The following is a 24,163-nucleotide window of genomic DNA, read 5'->3' on the forward strand; positions in this document are numbered from 1 at the left end:
CCTGCGCCTTAGGCCCGCTGCAGTAAACTCATCCGCTTACTGGGCTTTGACCTCGCCTAGGCCTACTTTCCAGCAACTTTTCCTGCTGGGCTCGGTTTGCCCCAACCCGAAACCAGCTTCAGCTAGGTTTCTCGGACTAACCCAAGGCCAGCTTTCACTGGGCCTACACTCGTGTCCAATTTTCGGCTCAATGCCAGCAGCCTTGGCTGCTAGGCTCACCCAGACCGCTTGGCCCGAGCCCTGCAACCCTCCCCGATGCCCAATAAGCCTGCAACCGAATCTACAAGGCTCCACTCTCGCATTATTTTGCTTCCACGATCAACTCTGTTTGGTCCTGATCTATTGAATTAATTAAAAGTGACATGCAGTCCATTAATCTGATAATTAATCCAAAATTATTGACCTGAATATCATTTTTGGACATTAACGATTCAATAATTTATTTTTATACTTTGAATTGTTGACATCCTTTCGTAGTCTCAAAACTCTCACACTTGAGTTTCTGAAGCAACTCAAATCCACTACACTTAAATTACCATATTGCATTCTGTGTTCTTGCAGGAACCTCTCATTTATGAACTAATTGTTCATAAAACTAAATTGAACCTGTAGTTTCATATTTAGTGCCTTTGAAACCCAAAGTTTTCATTCAAAACTTACCACATGAAACCTAAAGCTTTCATGCATAAATTAAACCAATACATGTCTATAAAACCTGAATGTTCTACGATGTATATTTATGGATTACCATATGACTATGTTTTTGTTGTACCCTTCATTTTACGGACATGTCGAACTTGAACAAGCTCGATTTCACCACTCTGGAAGTATCTAGAAGAAACTACCTGAAGTGGGTTCAAGACGTGAAGCTTCATCTTACTGTAAAGGGTATTAGAGCCACCATCGAGGCACCTATCGACGACAAACCTGTCGACGAAGGTCAGAAAGCTACTGCAATGATCTTCATTCGAAGACACATCCATGATGCTCTATAGACCGAGTACCTTGCTGAGGAGGACCCACGCACCCTTTGGTTTGTTCTGACCAGAAAGACATCTACTTACCTGAAGTAAGACACGACTGGCAGCATCTTCGCTTCCAGGACTTTAAGTTCGTGAATGAATACAACTCTGAAGTTTGTAGAATCCGATCACTACTGAAGTTCTGTAAAGTGAAACTAACCGAATCAGATCTCCTGGAGAAGACATATTTGACCTTCCATGCCACCAATATTGTCCTGTAACAACAATATAGGGCACAGAAGTTCACCAAATTTTCGGATTTTTTTCTGTTTTACTTCTCGCTGAAAAGCAGAATCAGCTTTTGATGAAGAATCATTAAGCTCGACCGACGGGATCGAACTCCGTGCCTGAAGTGCATGCGACCAATTCTAGCAGCCACAAACGATGCAAAAATCGTCATGGCCAAGGCAATTGGCGGCAAGCCCTACCACGGGCCCAAGGTCAACAGAATCAAGGCCCACCCAAAGGAGGAAATTTGACCCATAAGCACCTACCCATTGCCCATAAGGTTCCAAACTTTAAGAACAAGGGAAAAGCTATCGTTCAATCAACTTCCATTGAAATGGACATGTGCTACTGCTGTGGATCAAGGGATCATTGGTCACGTGTCTGCCGCGCGACCCTCGAGGCTATTGTCAAGTATCATTCCCGTCGTGAGTCTAAATTTGCACGTGTGGATCATTCGGAAGATGCTACTACATCCATGAAGATATCAGATTTTCAGGAGGTATTAGCTCCTATGGACAAATAAATTTTAGACATGTTTTAAGGTGTTTTACCCCTAGTGGCCGAGCCCACTAGAAGTGGTCGGACCCCCTATTTTTTCGGTTTATGGTTTAATTTTGGACAATTTTTCTAAGTATACATAAAAGCTCGTATCATGTTGTCCAATGGTACCGTCTTAACCATTAAAGGGGCCCTCTATTCTCCACGCTCTGAAAGAACGTTGCTGAGTTTTAGAGATATTCGAGATAATCAATATCATATTGAAACCACTGAAGATAATGATTCTGAATATCTTTGTATCACTTCATACGAATATGGCCAGAAGTGTATTCACGAGAAGTTGAAACATTTCCCGAGTTTGTTGCACATCAAAACCATTTATGGCATAGAAGCCACCATATGGCCGGCTCTATGCCTAAGTTCCAGAACACTTTGCTGCTTTGGAATGACCGTAGGAACATCCCAAATGTGATATGATACGTTGTATCCTCAAATCATCACATGGGCATCATTTACATCCCTACGTTGGATTCCCGCCATGCAAAGCTTGTTCTTTGGGGAAGTTGAATACTCAACCCTCGATTACTAAGATTATTCACAACCCTACTAAGTTTCTTCAGATGATTTAGGGGGATATTTTTAGACCTATCCAACCAACATGTGGACCATTTAGATACTTTATGGTGTTGGTTAATGCATCAACACGATGATCACATGTTTGCCTGTTGTCCACATGCAACGCTACATTTGTGAAACTCCTAGCACAAATTATTAAGTTAAGGGCTCACCACCCTGATTATCCAATCAAGTTGATTCGACTGGATAACGCTGAAGAGTTTACGTCATAGACTTTTGACGATTATTGCATGTCACAGGGATTAAAATGGAACATCATGTACCCCATGTTCACACCCAAAACGGCCTGGTAAAAGCTTTCATAAAGCACATTCAATTGATAGCTCGAACTTTGGCTATGTGAACCAAACGGCCGGTATCTGCCTAGGGCTATGCAATATTGCACACAACTATATTGGTTCGCCTGAGGCCCACCGCTACCCAACCTAATTCACCTTACAATTTGTTACTGGATACGAGCCTGACGTCTCGCATTTACATGTGTTTGGGTACGCAATTGATGTGCTAATAGCGCCGTCACTACGTACCAAAATGGGTTTTCAAAGAAAAATGGAAATCTATGTCGGTTATGATTCGCCATCAATTGTTCGTTATTTAGAACCTTTGACATGAGATCTCTTTACCACACATTTTGCGGATTATCACTTTGATAAGACAGTCTTTTCGTCGTTAGAGGGAGAAGCATGCTAACGTTCTTGGAGAAAGTTGCGAAGTGTCGTGGTATGCTCCCACTATGTCTCATTTAGATCCCCGTAATGCCCAGTCTGAAATTAAGTTGCGACAAATTATAGATCTTCAGTGCATTGCTCAGAGCATGCTAGATGCTTTTAATGATCTATCAAAGGTGACAAGTGTTGGAAATGTGCCCTAAAACCAATCATATGATGATACTTTACGGACATTTCAAATGTTAAACTAATCTAGTTTAACATATAAAGGGCAAAGATTATTGTTTGAGCCGTCTCATATAAATGTTATATGCTTAAACGATAAAGTCCAAGGAATATGTGATTGGGAGAATGCAATCTAATGAAGTTAGATTAATGAGACCATTCTTTCGTAGACACATCCTAAATGTTCCTGATCATAGGATTACCAATTGGGCATTGACAGTCCGTTAAGATCAGTACGTACTGTGTCTTCTCTCAGGGAGAGTGACTAGTCTCGAGTCATTGGTGTGTGTGACATCAAGACAAGTACGTAGGTGCTCAATAAGAGAATGAGTTCACTGAACGTGATCAACGAAGAGTTCTTATATTCCATGTCACATGAGAACTCATGGTTGGGATAATGCAAAGTAGTCCTTTGACCTGAGGCATCACAGTTGTCTTGTGGTTAAGTCCTTAATCTTTGATTATGTCTAATTCACCCCCTCGGGGTGTCACGGCATCGTTGGGGTTAAACCACTTAGCTATGGAGACAAGTGAATGCGCAACAAGGGATCTCTAACCTTCAAACAGTTGAGGGAGAATACTCTATGATATGATTTGGAATCTCTGGCCAGAGTATGAATGAGATTGGGGAATGCGTTCCAAATCACATTCAAGGAAATCATATAAGCAAACGATTCACATTGGATAGTAGACATGAGTAAATAAACTATCATACCAAACAATGTGGTCAAGAGTATTAGATTAGAGAAGGACCGTATTGCATTTGTAATCCCGAACTGAATAGGTTCTCCACCTCTTCTGATTAGCTTAGGTAACCATGATATGCTGCTAGGTGTCACTCATGGTTTGTGGAAGCCCTAAACGTGTGTAATCACTAAAGGGAGAATTGAAAATAGTTTCAATTCACAATCGATGTAAAATGGTTTTAATCGCCCACTACCTCGCTAAAAGGAACCTAATGGATCGCACACCGTAAAAGGTAGAGATTGGAGATTAAACGGAAATGAGTAAGAATGATTAAATGGTTTAATCATTTAATTATGGCAAGGATTAATTAATATGTTAATTAATCAAACGAATAAGTTCGTTAAAGACTTCGGGATAGTTTTGGACCTTAAGGCCCAATGGGCTTCGAACGTCAAGCCCATTAACTTAAATTGTATGACAATTTAATGAATAAAGATTCATTAAAGCCCAAAAGCCCAAACATCCCTAAATGGCCGGCCATATTAGATGAATTAGGGTTTTGGTTGTTTAGGTTACTTAAAGAAGTGACTATATAAATGACTTTATAGCCAAAATTCATTAAGGAAAAATTAAGGGTTTATTTTGGGGGAAAATTGGTGAGAATTGTCTCTCCATTTTCTCTCTAAAGAGGCCAACACCTTGGAGGGTACATCTAGCAATCCTACTACTCCAAGGTCACTCATTTCTTCTACAATCAAACCTTGGTGAAGAGACTTAGAGGTTCCCTATTTTGGGAACTTGGAGAAACCTATTTTTCCATCCAAATCCATGGATCTAAGAAGCAAGGAATGAAGGCCCTATCTCTTTGGGTGATTAGCCTTTACTTATGCAAAGAGGAATCTACAAAGGTAATAATTTCAACTCACTTTGTTTTGAGTTGATTATTGGTTCACCAATCTACTAGGCTTTGAATTTCATGGTAATGTTTTGTTTTTTAGTGCATGCAAGCATGATTCCGCCTTTAATTGTTAATTGCATGTTATATGATGTTGCTCAAATGAACATGTTTTTTCAAAATAATTCCTTCAACAAGATCACATATACCCGCCGTAAACGCACCTACAAGGATGTACCCTGCGTAGTTCACAATCATGCCTGGGAAGGCCAGGCCGTCCCCAAAAGTGGGGAGGCCGCACCTTCCACACGGACTGGTACATTGGCGGCTAGCCAATCATCTGCTCTGACCTTGAAGCATGGCAGACCCCCTAGTTCAAAAGATTCACAACCCCGAAAGACGAAATCGGCACCAACTAGTGCCCCTCGTTTGAATCCAACCGTCACTCACTCATATGTTCCAACGTATAAGGTTATTTTAGATTACGGTGATGTCTTAGATGAAACAAACCGATCTTCCGAGAATCACAAGATTTCAGTCCATTACGCAATATTAGATAAAGTTTGAAATCGGAATGAGATGATCGTCAATGATGCATTTGCATACATAGTATCTACTGACATCATGCTTAGCGATGACATTGAACCACGTTCTATTTATGAATGTCGACGTGTAATGGATTTGTCAAACTGGAAACAAGCAATCCAGGTCAAACTCGATTCGCTTGCGCAACATAAAGTTTTTGGACCTATAGTTCCTACACCACCACATGTGAAGCTCGTTGGCTACAAGTGGGTTTTCGTGATGAATCGTAATGAGAAGAATGAAATAGTGCGATATAAAGCACGCCTCGTAGCGCAAGGCTTCTCTCGCCCTAGGATTGATTACGAGGAGACTTATTCCCCTATAATGGACGTTATAACGTCCGCTACCTAATCAGTTTGGTAGTTTCTGAAAAACTAAATATGCAACTTATGGACATGGTAACCGTGTATCTCTATGAGAATCTAGATATGGAAATCTACATGAAAGTTCCCAAAGGACTTCCATTGATTAGTTTAAATAGTTCTAGACCACGGAACACTCTCTCTATTAGATTGAGGAGATCACTCTACGGATTGAAAAAATCCGGGCGAATGTGGTATAACCATCTAAGTGAATATTTGACAAGTCAGGGTTATGTGAACAACGAATTATGCCTATGCATGTTCATAAAGAAGTCACATTCCGAATTTGCGATCATTGCAGTTTATGTCGACGACATGAACCTCACAAAACTTCCGAAAAGCTTGAGGAAACTGCTACACACTTGAAATTGGAATTTGAGATGAAAGATCTTGGGAAAACTCAATATTGCCTCGGCTTGAAGATCGAGCATTGTTCGGATGGAATCTTAGTACATCAATCAAACTACAACCAAAAGGTGTTGCGACATTTTAATGAGGATAAAGCGAAGCCTTCGAGTACTCCTATGGTCGTTCGAACTCTAGATGCTAAACGAGATCCCTTCTATCCAAATAAAGATGAGGAAAATATTTTGGAACCCGAAGTTCCATAACTAAGTGCAATTGGGGCTTGTACTTGGTTCAATGCACTAGACCCGACATCTCCTTCACTGTTAATCTTTTGGCTAGATACAACAATGCGCCCACATGCAAGCACTGGAATGGTATTAAAGACATTTTTCGCTACCTCAAGGGTATGACGAATTTGGGCTTGTTCTATACTCACGAATCTTCGAATGTTGTCGCCCCCCTCGGTTCTCGGATTGATTCCCGCCTTGTTGGTTACGCTGATGTTGGATATTTGCCTAACCCACATAGGGCACGTTCTCAAACGAGTTATGTCTTTACCGTTGGAGACACCACTATATCTTGGAGGCTACCAAGCAAACGCTAATTGCAACTTCTTCAAACCATGCTGAGATTCTCGCCCTACATGAAGCATCACTTGAGTGCTTTTGGTTTATAGTAGTTATGGAACATATTCGAAACACTAGTGGTCTTACTTTCGTCGTTGACCTTCCTACGATGATCTTTGAAGACAATGCAACATGTATTGAGCAGTTAAAGAAGGGATACATCAAGGATGAGTGTTGCAGTCATATTTGAAATAGGAATGTGATTGTGTAAATCCTGGTGTCTCTAAGGATATCTTTTATATTCCTTTTAGTAGTCTAATTCCTATTAGAGTTGTAGTTCTAAAAGGGTAAAGATTTTACCTATCCTACTACTATAAATAAAGGCACAATGGGGGTGATACAACACACTCCTCACAATTAAATCTCTTTCTTCTCTCTCTCTCTCACTACCGCCGGCCTCCCTCTCTCTATTCCCTTAGTTCAGTTAAATAGGCCTACAACAATAAATTCTAATTTTCCATGCACCTTAAAAACATGAATTTGTAGATTCATCTTATTAACATGTGAAACTAGCATTCATCTTATTAACATGTGTCAAGTGATGAGTGAGAAAAGTAAATAGGAGAAAAAAATGGAAGAGATAGCTAGCGTTCATCTTATTAACATGTGAGACCACGGAATCCTTTTAATTAAGGCTTTATACTCAAATTTATAAGAATTGGATTTTTTTCAGCAATATATTTTTAATTTAGTATGTCTAAATAGTATTGATGAGAAACCTTAATAAGAAATCAAAATCTATCATTAGTAATCCTGCAACTTCATGATATTACTATTATTGGGATAGTTTATTTGGATGGTTTACTGCACGAATATAGGCAGTACAGTCAGGCAAGTTGGTCGGTGATAACATCTCCAATACTACTGTATAAGTCGACAACATGGTTTCTAGTAGATATTTTAGATACTTTCACCCCTTCAGAACTCAACGCAGTTTCACAGTAACCTGCATCATCGCCTGCAATTTTGACATCATAGTTGGCCGTCAAAGGATCCTCATCTATCTCTGTTTTGGCGCTATTGAATGAACCAACCACACCTTCGTAAAAATAAGAACACAGCTTAATTGGCTTCCTGGGATCACTCTTGAGCAACTTGTTTATGAAGTTTTGGCTATCTTTTGCATTCGCTATAGCTAACTCAAGAGCTACTATAGCAAGCTCCTTGTAATTCGATGCTGAACAAGATCGAGGATCGGAGTCGAAAGCTTTTAGGCATTCAGAGTTACTGATGGTCTTTTTGCAAACAGTTTCAACCAGTTGAGTTGATGCATTCATAGGTGAAGGTGAAGAGAGAAACAAGAACAAATAGGTAAAAAAGAATGGTAACACACAGTGAATTGGGGACTCCATTGGATGCATTTAGTGAGTATCTTGGCGGATTGTGCTCTTTCCTCTATATAGTAGTGAGTAGTAATGGGATACTACTAAATTTATTGAATACTCACGTAAAAAGAATTCAGATTCACAAAACTAATAACTAAATTTGGAAATACTTAAAATTAATAACAACGTATATAATGTTTACCAAAAAGAGTGAATTTGGAACATATTTCTTATTCTCAGAACCCTGAACATTATAAAGGGCGTCTAGTGCTTTTGTTCGAAACACGTCAAAGGTTAGCAAATGTATTTAGAAGGCATTTTTACGACTCATAAATACTAATTTTTAGAGAAACTAATAAAAAAGATTCAATACTTTGATTTTTAACCAAAAGCATTCAAATAACTTTATTTAATAGTTAGAACGAAAAGAACAAATGACACATTCCACACATCACACATTACACGCCACACACACTGACACCCGAGCCTCGTTCACGTGGTCTGTAAATTTTGTCTCTTTCCCTCTCTTTCACTTGGCACTATCATTTATTTTTTCTGTTTTCCCCTACAGATTCTTTCCTTTTTTTGCTCTTTCACATCTCTCTCTCCTGTTTATAGGGGTGGGCACGGTTTGGTTTGGTACGGTTTTGAGTGAAACCAAAAATTTTTGTGGTTTGATTCGGTGCAATTTTGAAGCCAAAACCAAAATGAAATCAAACCGTTTGGTTCGGTTCGGTACAATTTCAAACGGTTTCGGTTTGGTTTTTAAGAAAAAAATATTACAATATGCAATTTAGCATATTAATAAGCATTTCCCAGTAGCTATAGGCAAAAGACATTTGTTATGTAAACAATTAGCATGTTGAATGCAATTGTGATGTTAAAACATGTTTGTGTAACAAAAGGGTATCCCATACAAGGTATAACATAAAACAAGTTGAATAACTTTGAATTCATTTAACGTGAGTGAAACTTTCATACTAGAATATATGATATCATGCTTCAAATAAGCTCTCTCTCTCTCTTCTTTTTATTTATAAGAAAATAAAACACTAGATGACCGCTATCATAACCCAATTCCAATACAATCGAACAAGAAAGCTTTTCTTGTCACAAAAGCAAGGTCCTACCCAAACATGGAAGTTATCAAAACTAAAACTAGTACTAGTAATTGTATCAGCCAAAAAGTTAGTCTGCCTATAAACATGGTTCAATGAAATGGCTTCAAACGTAGTCGCCAACCACTTGATATCTTGAATTTTGTTCCTTAGACACCAAGGGGTGAAGCATAATTAGTTACTAATTTTCAACAAATATTTAGAATTATTGACTATTTTTTAGTAAATATTTTAAGAATAGTGATTGTTGGCCAAAGATCGGCCTTTGTTTTAAAAATAGTGATTTTTTCTCAACAAATATTATAAAAATAGTGATTCTTTTTCAATAAATGTTTTTAAATTAAATTTTTTCAATAAATATTCTAAAATAGTGATTATTTCTCAATTAATATATTAAAAATAGTGATTGTTTTTAATTAGTTTTTTTTTATATTGATTGTTTATATTGTAAATAAATAATCCATACAATGAAGATAAAAAAAACCAAGAAATAAAAGCTAAACAATGTATTGTTTATGTATTTAGCATGTAAATGAAGGGAGAGCGACATGAGAGAGAGAGAGAGAGAGAGAGAGAGTGGAGTCGGTGAGAGGAGAAAAAGAGAGATAGTGGGAACCGGTGGGTGGAGTGAAGATAGAGAGAGTAGAGTCGGTGAGAGGAGAAAGAGAGAGATAGTGGGAATGGGTGGGTGGAGAGAAGATAGATTTTTCAATATGATTGGTATACGGGATGATACATCACGTGTTATTAAATAAATTATGAGATATTTATACTAAAAAGTTAATAACTTAAAAAATAAAATTTTCCACCATTCCTATGAAAACACGTGGTGTACCACTTGTGTTGTCGTCACAATTAAAAATTTCTTAGACGAGAGAGAGAGGAGAGAAGAGACAGAGAGTTAACTGACGCGTGTGGCCTGCATGCGTCAGCTGTCATGGGATTGGACCACGTGCTATGAGCGCATATGTTTTCCGGGCTTTTTTAATTTTTATTTGTTTTTTGTCCTATTTGTTAAATAATGCTTTTTTAGTGTTTTTGGTTAAGAAAAATTTTGCAAAAGCCTTTCCAACTAAAGCTCTTTCTTTTATTTCATTTGTAGTTCGGAACTCAGAAGCATTTTTTTGTTGTCAAAAATCGTTTTTTTTTTTTAACCCTTTTTTATTTATTAAAAGGGGGCATTGCAAATTCATATCATGAAGAACTCGACCTCAAAAGGATCCTTACAAATTAGATCTAAAAATATGATAATAAAGCATCATTAATTGCAGAGCAATGAGTAGAATTCAAGCACTTATTGAAATCCAAGCTCATCAGGAGTCACAAGATTACACAAATCAATAAAACTACTAAACGTCATATTACACGGACATCATGTGAAAATAAAAATCTCAAACCATATTGGGACATGGAGTACAATGCCCATGAGTCTAATTGCATAACCTAACCATGCCACGATCTCATAACATTATGTGAAATAGATCCAACAAATCAAACAGTTCCACCCCCACAAAGATCCAAAAGAGATGTAGAACATCAAAACAAAAATTAAAATGAAGCAACTCTCTATATAGAGAAAAAACAAACTAGCAAACTCTCCCAAAGAGAGAAAAAATTCAAACTCCAAAACCATTTTTGAAAATTATTAAACAAGTACAAAATAAAAGGATAAAACCATGTCATCGCTCCACATCCTCCGGATCAGCTAAATCTATAGTGTCATACATGCTAAACTTGACCCCGACATCTTCCATGGCTTCCAACTTCAATCACATATCGAAGGTTTTAACTAGATCCAAAATCTTGTGTTTATTATGTGCGTGGGTAAAAAAAAACGATTACAATATTTCACGGCAACAATTCTATACTAAAACAAAGTAAACAGAAAGGGAAAGGGGGAAGAGATCAATAAAAATTGTTGCCGACCCCAAAAAACCAAAGGCAGAGACCGACGGCAGAGAATTTTTCATTGATTTTTGCTATAGACAGCTATGCCTTTTAGACCTGGTTTGGGAGTGAGGTGCTTACAAAAAAAGCATCCATGAAAAAAAGCTGTAAGGATTTTAGGTGTTTGGTAAACTGAAAAAAAAGGGCTTATTTTGGAAGCTGCTGTGAGAATAAGCTGAAATCAAAGGAAAAAACTGAAGCTGCTATTTGCAGCTTTGGAAAACTGGCTTTTTTTCAAAGCACACGGAGCTACAGTGCTCCTTTAATGAAAATACCCACTATTAGACTGCTTTTTTTTCCAAAAGCACTTTTACAAAAAAGTTTACCAAACACTCTGCTGCTTTATTTCACAGCCGCTTATTCTCACAGCACAGCCGCTTATTCTCACAGCAGCTTTTTTTCAAAGCACAGCAATACCAAACCAGCCCTTACTCTAGGAATACAAAGCGTTTTTCACACTTTAGCATGCCAAAAATATCCCATTGGTAGTCTCAACACAACACATTTAGGACTTGAAAAATGCTTGTCTCCATGGAGTTGCGCCTTCATCTGTCGATGCAAATAGTGCGCTAAATAAAGCTAACAGCCTCACAATTAATAATAATAACAACGCAAGATTTTCGATTCTGTAAAATGGAGCACCTTCAAAAACTTTTACAACTTATTATGCAAGGAAACTTAAATTAAAATAGGACTTGATATGGTTTGACATGTTAATTCCGTAAGTTGGAGCACTTTTCGGGCTTAACAAATACTAGCCTCTCCGCATGCACTAACGTGCATGCGAGAGGCATTTTTGCATCACGGGCGTTATGCACCCCTAATTTTTTTCTATTGTAATTATCAAGATATATTTTAAATGTATTGTGCAAAGAGGAACTTTTTCTTTACCATGCAAGTCCTAAAAAGTTGTCATTTTTTCGTTTTCACTTTGCGTAAGAGAGAGGCTTTTACCTGTTATTGATAAGTGCCCCCTAAGATATGTACTCTCTCATACACAGCAGTGTCTTTACCTGTCTTCTCTAACATTACCTTCGCAAGCATGTTCCTAACCCTTCGAGACTATGGATCTTGAAATGCATCGAAGTTTCAAATAATGAGAAGATATGTGACATTTACTAACATTTAACAAACAGTATTGTATATATTTACCATGACCATAGTACAACACAAACTTACACCTGAATCCATGTGATAAGGAGTAGTATTTTACAATATAAAGATATCAATCTCATTGTTTATTTGAACCATCTCTCCATAATTGTTTCCTGTACAAATTTGTGGATGATCCTGCAATTGAAAAACCCAAATGTGCAGTAAAAACAACCAAGAGAAAACAGAAGTTAAAAGAAATCACACTAAAAAAATCAATTGAAATTAAGCAATCACTGTGCATTTGATCGACCCTAAGGTGACTTACAAATGCCAATTGCCAAAAAATTTAAGGAACCATTTTGAAATTAAGCAAACATTGTTCTAATAAGAAAAAAAACCTCAAATGTACAATATAATTGAAATTAACTCCATTTGGAGGGAATTAAAGAATGCCAAAACCACAATAACTTCATATTACATTAAACATTTTGACTAATATGTTATAAGCACAACCAACTCATCCATATTAAGAACCCAACAGAAACATAAACCAAATGATGCAATCTGCCAATTAATTGTTCCGTGCATCAACTTGTGAACGGAAGGAAAGATATGAACATAAAATAAATTCAACAAAACTGGAAAAATGAAGAGAAGAAATTCCACTTATGAAAGGTGGTTAGAAAAAAAACCAAAATCAATCAAAGTAGACGAAATTCCACGACCGACCTACGCATTTATCCTATACAGCATTCGTTGTCAAACTCTTCAGCCGAAGCTCTACACATTGGTTATATCTGTGAGATGAATACGACAAACATTTGAGGTTGAATTAGTGAATCTCAAATACACTGGAAAAGAGAAAATGCAGACCACATCTTGATCAACAAAATTAGAGAAAATGGCAGATAAAAAATAGAAAGGGAAATCGACTACGAACTCATGATTAAAGGAAGATTAGAAATTTCATTAAAATAAAAAGAAGAATTGAAAGCAAAATCAAATGTAGAAGAAAAATCCATTAATTGATAAAACACTCACGATTTGTCAGATTCTTACAGCCTTACAGGAAGCTTTGCACTATGCACTTTTTTTGCCTGAAGCAGCAAAAGGCCCACTCCTCACATCATGATCTGCCACAATTTAAGGAAGTCGAAGTAGTACAAAGTCTTGGCAGAACAAAATTGAAAACATAAAGCATAAACCCAATAAGAGTCATAAACTAATGAAGAAAGAATTTGAAAATTTTCAAACTACTAACCCTACAATATTGTCTCGCCCACACAACACACATCACATTTATCCCCACTACCTGCACTGATACAAATGACTTGAAACCTAATGGAAAAAGCACGATAAATAATTGGAAAATGGATTAATATAAACAAAAACTCCCCAGAGCCAAGAGTTTCCCAACAATCATACATGAAAATAGAAGGAAAAATGAATTTGGTTAATGGATTAATATCTACCTGTCTGTTTCTCCCTCCCCCTCGTTGTCTTCTCCTTGATTTCTGCACGACTACAAATAAACTGCAAAAATTAATATGAAACTAAACTTACCCAATGAAATTTGAACACAATGAATTACTTCTCCAGTATAGTTCATTTCCAATTCCTACTACTTTGAGAGGATTTAAAAAACCCCGTTTTCTAAAAATTTGGAATCTCTAATAACTGAAGAATCACACTATGCAAAACCCAAGTCGTTTGTTAGGACGAAGAATCGCAAAAGCCTCAGAATTTGAAATCTCATATTTCAATGTAATTTCTCTAATTGAAAACCCAACAATAATAATCCAATCGAAATTGATTGTAAAGACAAAAAGCGAAGGAATTTAGGAAAAATCACTTGAAATCTTGTCTAAATCGAGTGTGGATGCCGAAGGAACTTCAAAAAAACATGAAGAAGAGGGGTCTATGCGGAAGACAAAAATGGGTTCGTTTCTTCCAATGTATGACATGTTGTTCACTCTAGAACGTGTAGCAGATGGCGGTTCCATCTCCTCTCGTGTTTACAACCGCTGCGGTTCGATGTGGTGTTTGAGAGTTCTACTCTTTCATGGAGGTTTTTTTTTTTTTTTTTTTTTTCGGAAAGATAGGACACAAAGCAGTATTTGTGGGAGGATTAATCCAAGGGTCAAAATGAATTTGAAGTGCAAGTATTTTCATGCCGGTGGTTGTCAATTGTTATATTTAAGATGGGTGTTTATATTATTAGCAGCGGATAATTTTACATTTTATAATAACTTTTAAATTGTATGATATTACAATTTTAACCCTAATTTTATTGGATAGTTAACGTTGGTATAGTGTATGAAGTGAGGGTATTTTTGGCATTTTGAAAAGCTTCACCTATTTGGGCTTCTCACTTTATATATATAGATAGATAACACCGGGGCTCTTCTAATTAGATCAAGAAGGTTGGGAGTTGGGAGGGAACACATTTGGTGAACAATACACCCATCAATGAACTTGAGTTCCCAACTTGAAACTACTTGTTTGTATATAAATTTGAATTTTAGCCCAAATGGAGATACATACATACTTACATACCTTGGTTCCCCATTTACGAGGGTCTCGACGTCTATCGTACACAATCTTACTCTTGTTTTGCAAAGAGGTTGTTTTTATGGCTTGAACCCATGACCTTTTAGTCACAAAAGAGCAACATTTATTCTGCACAAATACTCGCCCTCCCACATTAATTCATGTGTGATTTCAATATATCTATGCATGAGTTACACACGTACAATACCTTTCAGTTGGCTGGCATAATGCATTGTGATCTTCATGGGTTTGGGGTTTTTACACAAACTTATTAATTTCATATGAACTAAATGATTGAGACGGTCCAATGGCTACCTCTGGTTCTAAAAGCCAAGTGATAAATTTCGCACGAACCATTTCCCTCCACCGGTTTGAGAGAAACTTCCACCATTAATTTGATTGTCTCAACTTTTGCCAGTGTAGTCTACTCCATGCATAAACTCAAGATGAAGAATTGGCGAAAGTTGAGACAATTAATGGTCAAAGAGTTTGGCCCATCTCTCAAATCGGTAGAGTATATATTGAAACCAGATCCTTTCTGGAAGGATCCTGAGCTTAAGGATCAATTGATCCGGCCCGATTAAATTTGATCTAACGATTACAATTATTATAACTTTTAGTGGGATCCCCTGTTTATGACCGTTGAATCAAATTTCAACATGCCAGATCAATTGATCCCTAGGCTTAGGATCCTTAGATCCGGAAAGGATCTGGATCCGTATATATTTGCCAGTGTGGTCTACGCCAAACTCCTCCACCGTTAATTGCTTAACCCTTAAGGCCTCGTTTGTTTGACCTCCTTAGCTAGGACTGGATTAGCTAGGACTAATAACCCATGTTTGGTGCAAGCCGGGATTGAGTTTAGTGGGATTAAGTCGGACTCGTGCCGACTAAATCCTTCCTTAGCTGGGCTTAGCGAGACCCCCCGAGAAGGAGGGGATTGCTAGTCCCGTTTCCCTGTCTTCCCTCTCACGCCGCGTCCTCGTGCTCGTCCTGCACGACTGCACCATCTATGACGACGACTTGTCTTCCTCCACCCACCCCTTGTCGTCTGCACCTCCAATCCCTGCCCATGCCCATACCTAGCCCCACCCACCCGTGCCATCTGCAACTTCAATCCTCACCCATGGAAGAATAAGTGAAGTTGGACGGGAAAAGAGGCAAAGGGAAGAGAGAGAGGGATTTGAACGGAAAAACAAAGGGAAGAGAGAGGAAGCTGAACAGGAAAGCTCACCATGGTTGCCATTAAATTGGCGATGCTAAGCTTGAGAGGGAGGGGGTTGGGGTTTTTTGGGGAAAGCTGGTGGTACTGCGAAAATGAGGGAGAAAAGGCAGAAAAAGGGGCGAAGATAAAAATGAATCTGGGAAGAAGATGATTCCACAAATGATAAAATAATAATAATAAAAAATTAGTAGATTAGATTAAATTAATGATAAAATATTGTATATATAGATTTAATAATATAATATTAGAGTCCTGCTTCTTAATCCGGCACTGCATCAAACGCTTCACTAAGTCAGTCCAGCTTAGTCTAGTCTAAGCCAGTCCAGCTTAGTCCCTGAAGCTAGTCCAGTCCGAGATAGTCCGGTGCAACAAACGCACCCTAAGTGCCTTAACGGGCATATGCATATGAAGTAAGAGCATCTTCAATCATGGTCTCTTTTTCATAACAAAGTTTTAGTTAAAATTATCAAAATATTATTGTAGAAGGTCCTTAAAAGAGTTATACTCCAACCATACTCCTTACTTTAGAATCATAATGATTATGAATCAATAATTAGCCAATAATTTAATTTTTAAAATAATATTAAAAGAAAATTGTTATTAACACTTCAAAAATTTCATATTCTACACTTCCCACATATGTAATTTTTTTTTTCTTCTAATTATAGAAAGTTTGGAGTGCAAGATGAGATTTTTGAAGTGCGAATAAACCGTAGAAAGTAAGGAGACAATGAAGACATATAAAAGCCTATAACAAAAGCAACATAAACTGTAGAAAGTAGGGAGACGATAAACACCCAACGCGCAGGCCAGGGTCCTCCCCTTACCACCTCCAATACAACATACTAGCAAGGGGGACATGGAAGCCCATCCTTGTTCAGAATACGAACTAACGAAGATGGAGGTCTACACAAAAGAATAAAGCCATTATAGCAAAGTGGATTCACAATTTCAGTCGCAATAGTTACATAATACTACCAGTAAAAAAGGAAAAATAGAAAAAAGTAATACACGAAAAATTGGCAACGACGACGCTATTCCTTCATTCCCAAACAATTACAAACACGCATTCGCACAAAAAGGTCACACATGTTTTTACACCTGACGGGAATACATTCAACTCCCTTGCATAATTGCGAGTTTCGGGTTCATGGCATTCCCTTCCCTACCTGGAAATGACTATCCAATAATCACTGATCATCCAAGTGCACACCATCTTAAAATCAATAATACAAACTAACCCCATCATTGAACTGCATCCTTCGACGTCACATGACCTCTACTTTCAGTGATATTGACATTAGCAAGGACATCCGGTGCAATTTCCCAACTCCCACTTCTTCCCCAACTCGAGTGCCGAGCATCAGATCGAATAGTGGGAGCCCGGTCTGAACCTAAAGCAGAGAGCACCTCTGAGGTATTATGAGGTCCGTTGCTCCCTCTACTGCGTATGTCCTCATCAATTTCTTCAATGTTACGACGCTGTGAGATCTTCAACAGATCTTCACCAATATCTAAATCATCCTCAACCTTTGAACGTGGATCCCCTCCAGATTCATCAGGTTCTGCTTCCCGTGCAATGGGCATAGGGGGAGGCCTTTGTACCTCCTCTTCAACGAAAGCTCGAAAGTTATTTCTAGAGGGTTTTACTTGTGTGCAAAACACTTCAAGAAAGTTATTTAAACAGCCCCGGTTGTAAACATTGATCCTATTGTCAGCTCTGTACCGGAAGTTTTCATACGTAGTCTGAAAAAAAAAGGGGGGAAATATCTATTGAAATGAATATCATCAGAATAATAATAGAGTAAATAAATCAGACAGTAAAGCAACGAATATGTTCTTCCAATGTAAGGGTTGAAATGATTATTGAAATACTAAAGTGTTAACAAGACTCAAAATACTTTCCCCATAAGGGAAAAGAAAGACACTCAAATGAACCATGTACCGCCAGGTTCCTCTGCCTACCATTGCGACACTAAATGACCACCAGTATGAAAAAGATACCAATGCTCAACTCTTTTCTCTAATTCATCAGATGGTTTCATAATCAGTTCGGCTTCTGTCCTCACTACTAGTAAGTGACACAGGATGCATAATTTCATTTATTTCAACAATATTATGAGATGACAGATGTATCCGACATGCTGTCATCTTGGACTTCATAAACAGTTACGTGAACTTCGTGAATTAGTACTACCACTTGGGCCATACCGTTCAAAAGGACTTAGACATCAGCCAACCCCATATCTTTCATACAAAACTGATGTAAAACCCCGTACTGAACCAAAACCCCGTACTGAACCAAAAAATACACATGGAATATGACTGACCTGGTTGGTACCAATAAGGTACAAATGGAAGCCGGTTAGTCCACCAACAAACCAAAGAGAAATGAAACAGTAGGCCATTAGAATCACAGATGCAGGAGATTCTTGCATTGCCTTCCAAACTGTCCTGTGATCATCCATCAGAATCTTGATGTACATAGCCGATAATGAGAATACATAGATGCACAGCAGAGTTGCAGAAGAAACGAAGAGAAAGAAGTAACGATAATTGCACTGCACATAACACAAGAAATTAGATTTTTAATGAAAAATGCCTCCTGAATCAAGGAAACAAGAATCAACTACAAAAATGAGAGAACAAATCAATCTAGCACTCCCAAACATTACTAATGAGGAAAGTACAATTCACATGACACAATTTTTAAGTGCCGGTTAACAGCATACCTGTCCAATGCATTGGCCCACCCAAGGGCAGTGGTGATCAAAGCGCTCCACACAATTGTTGCAAATAGAACAATGAGAGCAACGAGGCGGACGATATAGCATACAAGTATCACAATATTTCACTCTCACAGGAATGCCATTGACTGTCACTTCTTTTGTTCTGGGGAATTGAAGGCTTGGAGTTTGTCTACCACCAGCATTAGATGCCACTTGTCTTCCACCAACATCAATGGACACTGAAGAGTCATAACGGAACTCTTCCTCTGGTGGATGTGCATTTCTTGGAATAATCCCTGGGTCCCGGGCTGAAGTAAGAAAAAGAAGCACCAACACCTATCAAAATCAACTAACGAATTAATTTATGCCCAAAACTCAGACAACGATAGAACTTCAGTGGAAACACTTTTGAAAAGATTGCAATTGATATGAATACTACTGTTGTTATTTAGAACAGTGAGTATAAAACATTCTAGAGGGTGATTAATATCATATTTGAAAACTAGAGTTGCAAAAGAACTACATTTCATAAATGTCAGAGGAAGATTAAACAAATAAACACAAGACCTAGGTTAACTTATCATTCACAAAATGCATAGTCTAGGTGACTTTGAATCAAGGCCTTCCTTTTATTTCACATCTCTCTCTCTCTCTCTCTCATACTTTTCAGCTCTAATGTAAGCTTCTTTCTTGTTTGGGGGAAAAACACAACAAACATATAGGCCTTGTGCATAGATTTGGTACTGACAATATTTATGTCACAGTTTAGTAAATACAACAGTGTCTGCCTTTATCATTTATTCCTCACAATTTCCTGAAACAAAAATTTATTTATTCCCCAACTTAAAAGTCAATTCAAGTAAAAATCCTCAAGATCTAAATATAAGATTTACCAAAATTAATTATGAGAATTTTAACTACCAATACAACACCACCAATCCACACATGTAAAATGTTGAACTAACGGTGCAAACTTAACAGGCAAATATATGATCTCTTAAGCTTTGCATTAGAATTTCATTCTATTTGTGGGGGTTCCCATTCCACAGGGATCTGGGGTTACGATTTAAATATTCACATGAACGTGTGCATAAAGCATTGATAATAACTTATGCAGACCCAGCGGAAGATGGCACAGTGCAACCCCACAAACAGTATTAACATTCAAATGCAAAGCTCAGAGGTCACATGTGTTGGTTAATGGCCACATTACCTAACCATTCATCTGCATGCGGCCATGCCAAACACATGGTCTATTATTTGTGTAAAAACTCAAAATAATGTCTGCCAGATTACAAAATTAAAAATAAAAAGGTTTAGAGGACTTACATAGATAGTAAATACAATTGCTACAACCAGAATTGCATAGCCAGCATTATATGAAGAAAATTCATGCCGGAGATGCCATGCGACAAATACACAGAAGATAATAACCGGAGCAATGATTAATAGTAATGTGACAAGCAGTGACCTAGCATCTGGCCCAAATATCAACCTTCCACCAAGGATGAACTTCTGCAAAAGGATGAAGAAAAAGAAAGTTGACGAACCATAATAATACCACAATAGAGAGAAATCAATCAAACTAGAGTAATTACAAGTACACCGCGGATAGTATAGTCAGCCTCATCATGTTAAGAAGTCCCAAAATATATACCTTTTCTCATATCATTAAAATAAAAAGTCAAAGCCAATAGTCATAAGAGCTGTGTTTTTACGGCAGGGATTTGGCCATTATGAAGATGTGTCATATTCTTGCAACCAATAACAATAGAAACTCACCAAACTAGCAATAATGAGAGGAAAGATTTCAGCAATGTCTATCTATATAAACATACAAACAGGGCATTCCTTTTTAAAAACAACACGGTTAAGGCCCAACAAGAATACATGGTATGAACTGTTCAATTTTAAGGCCTCCATTCAATAATCAACCTTAAAAATATTCAGTCAAATTAAACGCTATCATCATTACAATCATTATCATTTGAGTGTTAATCTATTTGATCACAGCTAGACAAATAAATGACTTCTAGTTGCGAATTTTCTGTAAGAATATTCTGACTGACTCCCATTTTACAATTAACTTCATTTGTAAAATCAAAATCTGATTCAACTACACAGAAGCACATTCAGCTTTATTTCATAGAACGGTACAAAGCCTTAATATAAGTTTTAACAAGCTCAAAATATAAGCATTTAGATAAATTAAAGCAATAAACATCTATCAACCAAACCAGATAACAAAAAATGGTAAAGCAAGAGTGCTGCAGACTCAGAACAATATCAGGACTCGGTCTGAAAATGGGTTTGACCAAGAAAACAATGCCTAAATATTAAAGTATTTTATTGATTGACTAGCACACAATGCCCATGCATGGCTTCAATAACATAATCTACTCACACCAATACTTGCATTTTTCATCCTTATACCAGTGTTTGCTTTCATACCTCCTGACCTAATCAGGCTTAAAGCCATAAAAAGAAGTCAAAATGTAAAACCGGACATTAACAGGAATTCATGCATCCAAAGCATGCAATCCAGCAACAAGCAGTCATCCAAATATAAAACCCGGTGGCAGCATTGATATATAGAAAGATGGCCCTCGGGTGGGCAATAAACAATACCAGATTGTCTTGACAAACAAATAAAACCACTGTGTTACAGGCTTCTTGAGAACTAAGTTTGTTGTGGAGAACGTAGTCAATAGACAATAAATTCCTACAATACTGATCACAAACAGCAATATAGCTGTTAGGACTCAGAAGTTAGGTTAAAGGTTCTTTCAAGCATGTATGTAGGACGGCCACAGGAACTATCAACAGAAAATGCAGATGTTAATTAAATGTTCTAAATGCAGGACCTTATGGTGAAAGAATGTGTTTCAGATGATAAACCACTTAATCAACCAGTAAATCACAACCTAATTCGAACCCAATTTAGAACTGTAAGTCTATAACACAGTAAACCACTTAATCAACAAAACCCACTAATTTTCTCAAAACCCAACAAATTTAAAGCATACCTAGATGATAAATCCTAGTAAAAATCCCAAATTTGAAAACCCAAAAAAAAGCAAAGGGGCTTACATTACTTCCTTTCCAGACTTCGTACACGCGCTTTGCTGCCATGAGAAACCCTGACCTTGCTTCTTCTATTCACGCACTAGGCAGGAACAGAGTCAAAGATTTGGAACTTGTGGGCGTTCATCCCTCATTCGCATTCAAATTTGAAACCCCACACACAGACACACTCCCCCAAAAATTTGATTGAATACTATAAAATGGCTTCCGGAATTGATCTGTTCAATGAGATAATGAGCGGAAGACACAAAAATCAGGTAGTGAAAATGAGAAAACTAATTAAATAAGAAATAGGCATGAATAACAAAATGCAACCAAAAAAAATTTGGAAACAACAAAATGCAACAATAAAAGAACCAAACCCATAATGGAAAAGCAAATAAATTACACCCACCACTTACCGCCTTTAGCCTTTAAGAAGCTTTAAGCTTTAATGTCTGAAATCTGGAGAAAGATAAATCACAGACAGACACAGAGACCAACAGATTTTACAAAGAGGAAAAAGGCAGCCTGCCTTTTGTTGATGTAGGAGTAGACATGGCTGCGAAGGCGAGTTGAAGGGGCTACGAACAGAGCGATTGAGTTATGGATCTGGATTTGTGGGTTTGCCGTCCAACTCCGGAACGATCTGGAGAAATTTGGGTTTTAGGGTTCTAGGGATTTGAGTGAACTGAAATTGATTTGGATAAGCAATTTTTTGTTTCGATTCGCAGTGGAGCAACAATGAAGCGGTGGAGAAGGAACGAACGAAGCTGGGAGAAAATTTGGTTTCGATTCGCGGTGTTTGGTTTCGATTCGCAGCGGAGGAAGAAGGAAGCGGCCGAGAGGAGGAACGAATGAGGCTCCGAAAAGATGCGTAATGAAACGCTGTGGAAGAATCTCTAAAATATTAGAAAGCCAGATGAGTATTTGTGTTTCAGGGTTTCACATAAAGGTTTTGGACAAAAACACCCCTCAAACAAAAAAAATTCTATAACCGGCCGGAAATTGATCATTTATAGTTCAAAGGGTGTTTTTGGGATAAAACAGATAATAAAAAAGAAAAAAAAAAGAAATTAACTTCCAAAGAATAGAAAACGTGCAACCAGAGTCGCGAATGGACAAGTTTTGGGGAATGAAAGATAACTGCAACGTTCGGTAAACTTCTCCCGATTCCCCAACTCCAGCAAGCTAGGATCGTAAAATATCAAAGTTAATCAAATCAGATTCTTATACCGAATTGTTTCTCGTTCATTGCAAGTAACATAAGATTAAACGGTTTTTTTCTGTTTATATGCCTCCGTCGATTTTGTAATACATTATAGATGGTTTATAGTGATGTCTTAAATTCGCAAAGCTCTTTTCGATGTATGAAGTCATGTTTTCTCGGTAGTTACAGCTATTGTTGTCCATTTCATATTTGAGTTTGAATTTTTTTTCTTGTTCCATTTTGGTAGATTAGAATTATAAGACCAAAGATAACCATTTTCATATTTGTTTTATATTTTATTATATTGTATTTGTTTTTTCTTTTTACAGGTTTGAAGCGAGAACTAGATTTGGAATCCAAAGAATGTTAATCTTCCGAACAGTAATTTCCTTTTTCCTTTTAGCCTCTTTTTTTCCTTATCTCAGTGCTTTATCCTTTTTATGCTTCTAAGGTGCAGTTTGGGATTGAGCAGTTTGGGGTTGAGGTGATTAAAAAAAAGTTGGGAGCTTTTTTGTATTTTGTAAACATTCAGCTTCAACTTTTTTTCATAGTTTTGGGTGAAAAAAAAAAAACCAAAAACAAGAAGCTGCAAAACCCAGCTTCGAAAAATCGGCTTTTTTTCACATCAGTTTTACATAAAAGTTTACCAAACACTATAATACTGCTTTTTTTTCAAAAGCATTTTTACAAAAAAGTTTACCAAACACTCTACAGCTTTATTTCACAGCCGCTTATTCTCACAGCACAGCAGAGGCAGCTATTTTTCAAAGCACGGCAATACCAAACCAGCCCTAAGACTGCTATGATTAGTCGTTAATTTTTTTCCTAGTGTTCATTAGTTTTTTGCCAATCCTGGTTTATTTGGTGGTGTATGTTTGGAGAGAACTTATTAGACATGGATCTTGACAGTGTCAAGTTGATTTCAAGATTATAGAAATTAATACAATAGCGATCAAAGAGAGATAGGTGGGCAAGCAAGTTTTTCCAAGAAAAAAAAGGCATTCTTGGTAGATTTGTATGTTTCTTATTAGTTTGTTTCACTATTTCATTGAGTTTCATGTGTAAATTGATAGGTTTTATGTAACGAATTTTCCTAATCAATTATGATTATAAAAAGTTGA

The 24,163-nt window shown here is 37.3% G+C and overlaps 2 protein-coding genes and 1 long non-coding RNA gene across 4 annotated transcripts; all 3 read right to left on the bottom strand.

Annotated features, from left to right (window-relative positions):
• Positions 1–7,512: 7,512 nt before the first annotated feature.
• On the bottom strand, positions 7,513–8,156 carry LOC126587343 (uncharacterized). The gene has a single exon (XM_050252378.1). It carries the CDS (start codon positions 8,139–8,141, stop codon positions 7,608–7,610), a length of 534 nt encoding a protein of 177 aa, XP_050108335.1. The 5' UTR covers positions 8,142–8,156; the 3' UTR covers positions 7,513–7,607.
• Positions 8,157–12,338: 4,182 nt separating this feature from the next.
• On the bottom strand, positions 12,339–13,650 carry LOC126586623 (uncharacterized). Its single transcript, XR_007610866.1, has 3 exons — positions 13,307–13,650; positions 12,995–13,062; positions 12,339–12,460 (listed from the first exon to the last, which is right to left on the bottom strand). It is a non-coding gene; the product is annotated as an uncharacterized LOC126586623 (long non-coding RNA).
• A 3,297-nt stretch (positions 13,651–16,947) lies between these two features.
• Positions 16,948–22,738, bottom strand: LOC126586622 (protein S-acyltransferase 8). 2 transcript variants are annotated; one of them, XM_050251528.1, is made up of 6 exons: positions 22,255–22,738; positions 21,860–22,071; positions 20,099–20,284; positions 18,773–19,105; positions 18,371–18,601; positions 16,948–17,786 (listed from the first exon to the last, which is right to left on the bottom strand). In XM_050251528.1, the coding sequence occupies exons 2-6, from the start codon at positions 21,899–21,901 to the stop codon at positions 17,286–17,288; spliced, it is 1,293 nt and encodes a 430-aa protein (XP_050107485.1). In that variant the 5' UTR covers positions 21,902–22,071; positions 22,255–22,738; the 3' UTR covers positions 16,948–17,285. The 2 variants fall into 2 exon arrangements, with proteins under 2 accessions (XP_050107485.1, XP_050107486.1); XM_050251529.1 differs by having other exon boundaries at positions 22,248–22,738.
• Positions 22,739–24,163: the final 1,425 nt, after the last annotated feature.

The sequence above is a fragment of the Malus sylvestris genome, chromosome 10 (genome assembly GCF_916048215.2).
Source record: "Malus sylvestris chromosome 10, drMalSylv7.2, whole genome shotgun sequence".
Lineage (NCBI taxonomy): Eukaryota > Viridiplantae > Streptophyta > Magnoliopsida > Rosales > Rosaceae > Malus > Malus sylvestris.

What these genes read in the sequence shown, in the direction of transcription:
- LOC126587343 (XM_050252378.1), bottom strand. Translation starts at nt 8,141, where the DNA reads ATGCATCCAATGGAGTCCCCAATTCACTGTGTGTTACCATTCTTTTTT.
- LOC126586622 (XM_050251528.1), bottom strand. Translation starts at nt 21,901, where the DNA reads ATGGCAGCAAAGCGCGTGTACGAAGTCTGGAAAGGAAGTAAT. An exon ending in CAATTGTATTTACTATCTAT is followed by an intron (nt 19,106 to 20,098) that starts GTAAGTCCTCTA and finishes TGATTTTGATAG; the next exon opens with GTGTTGGTGCTTCTTTTTCT. An exon ending in ACCTTATTGGTACCAACCAG is followed by an intron (nt 17,787 to 18,370) that starts GTCAGTCATATT and finishes TTTTTTTTTCAG; the next exon opens with ACTACGTATGAAAACTTCCG.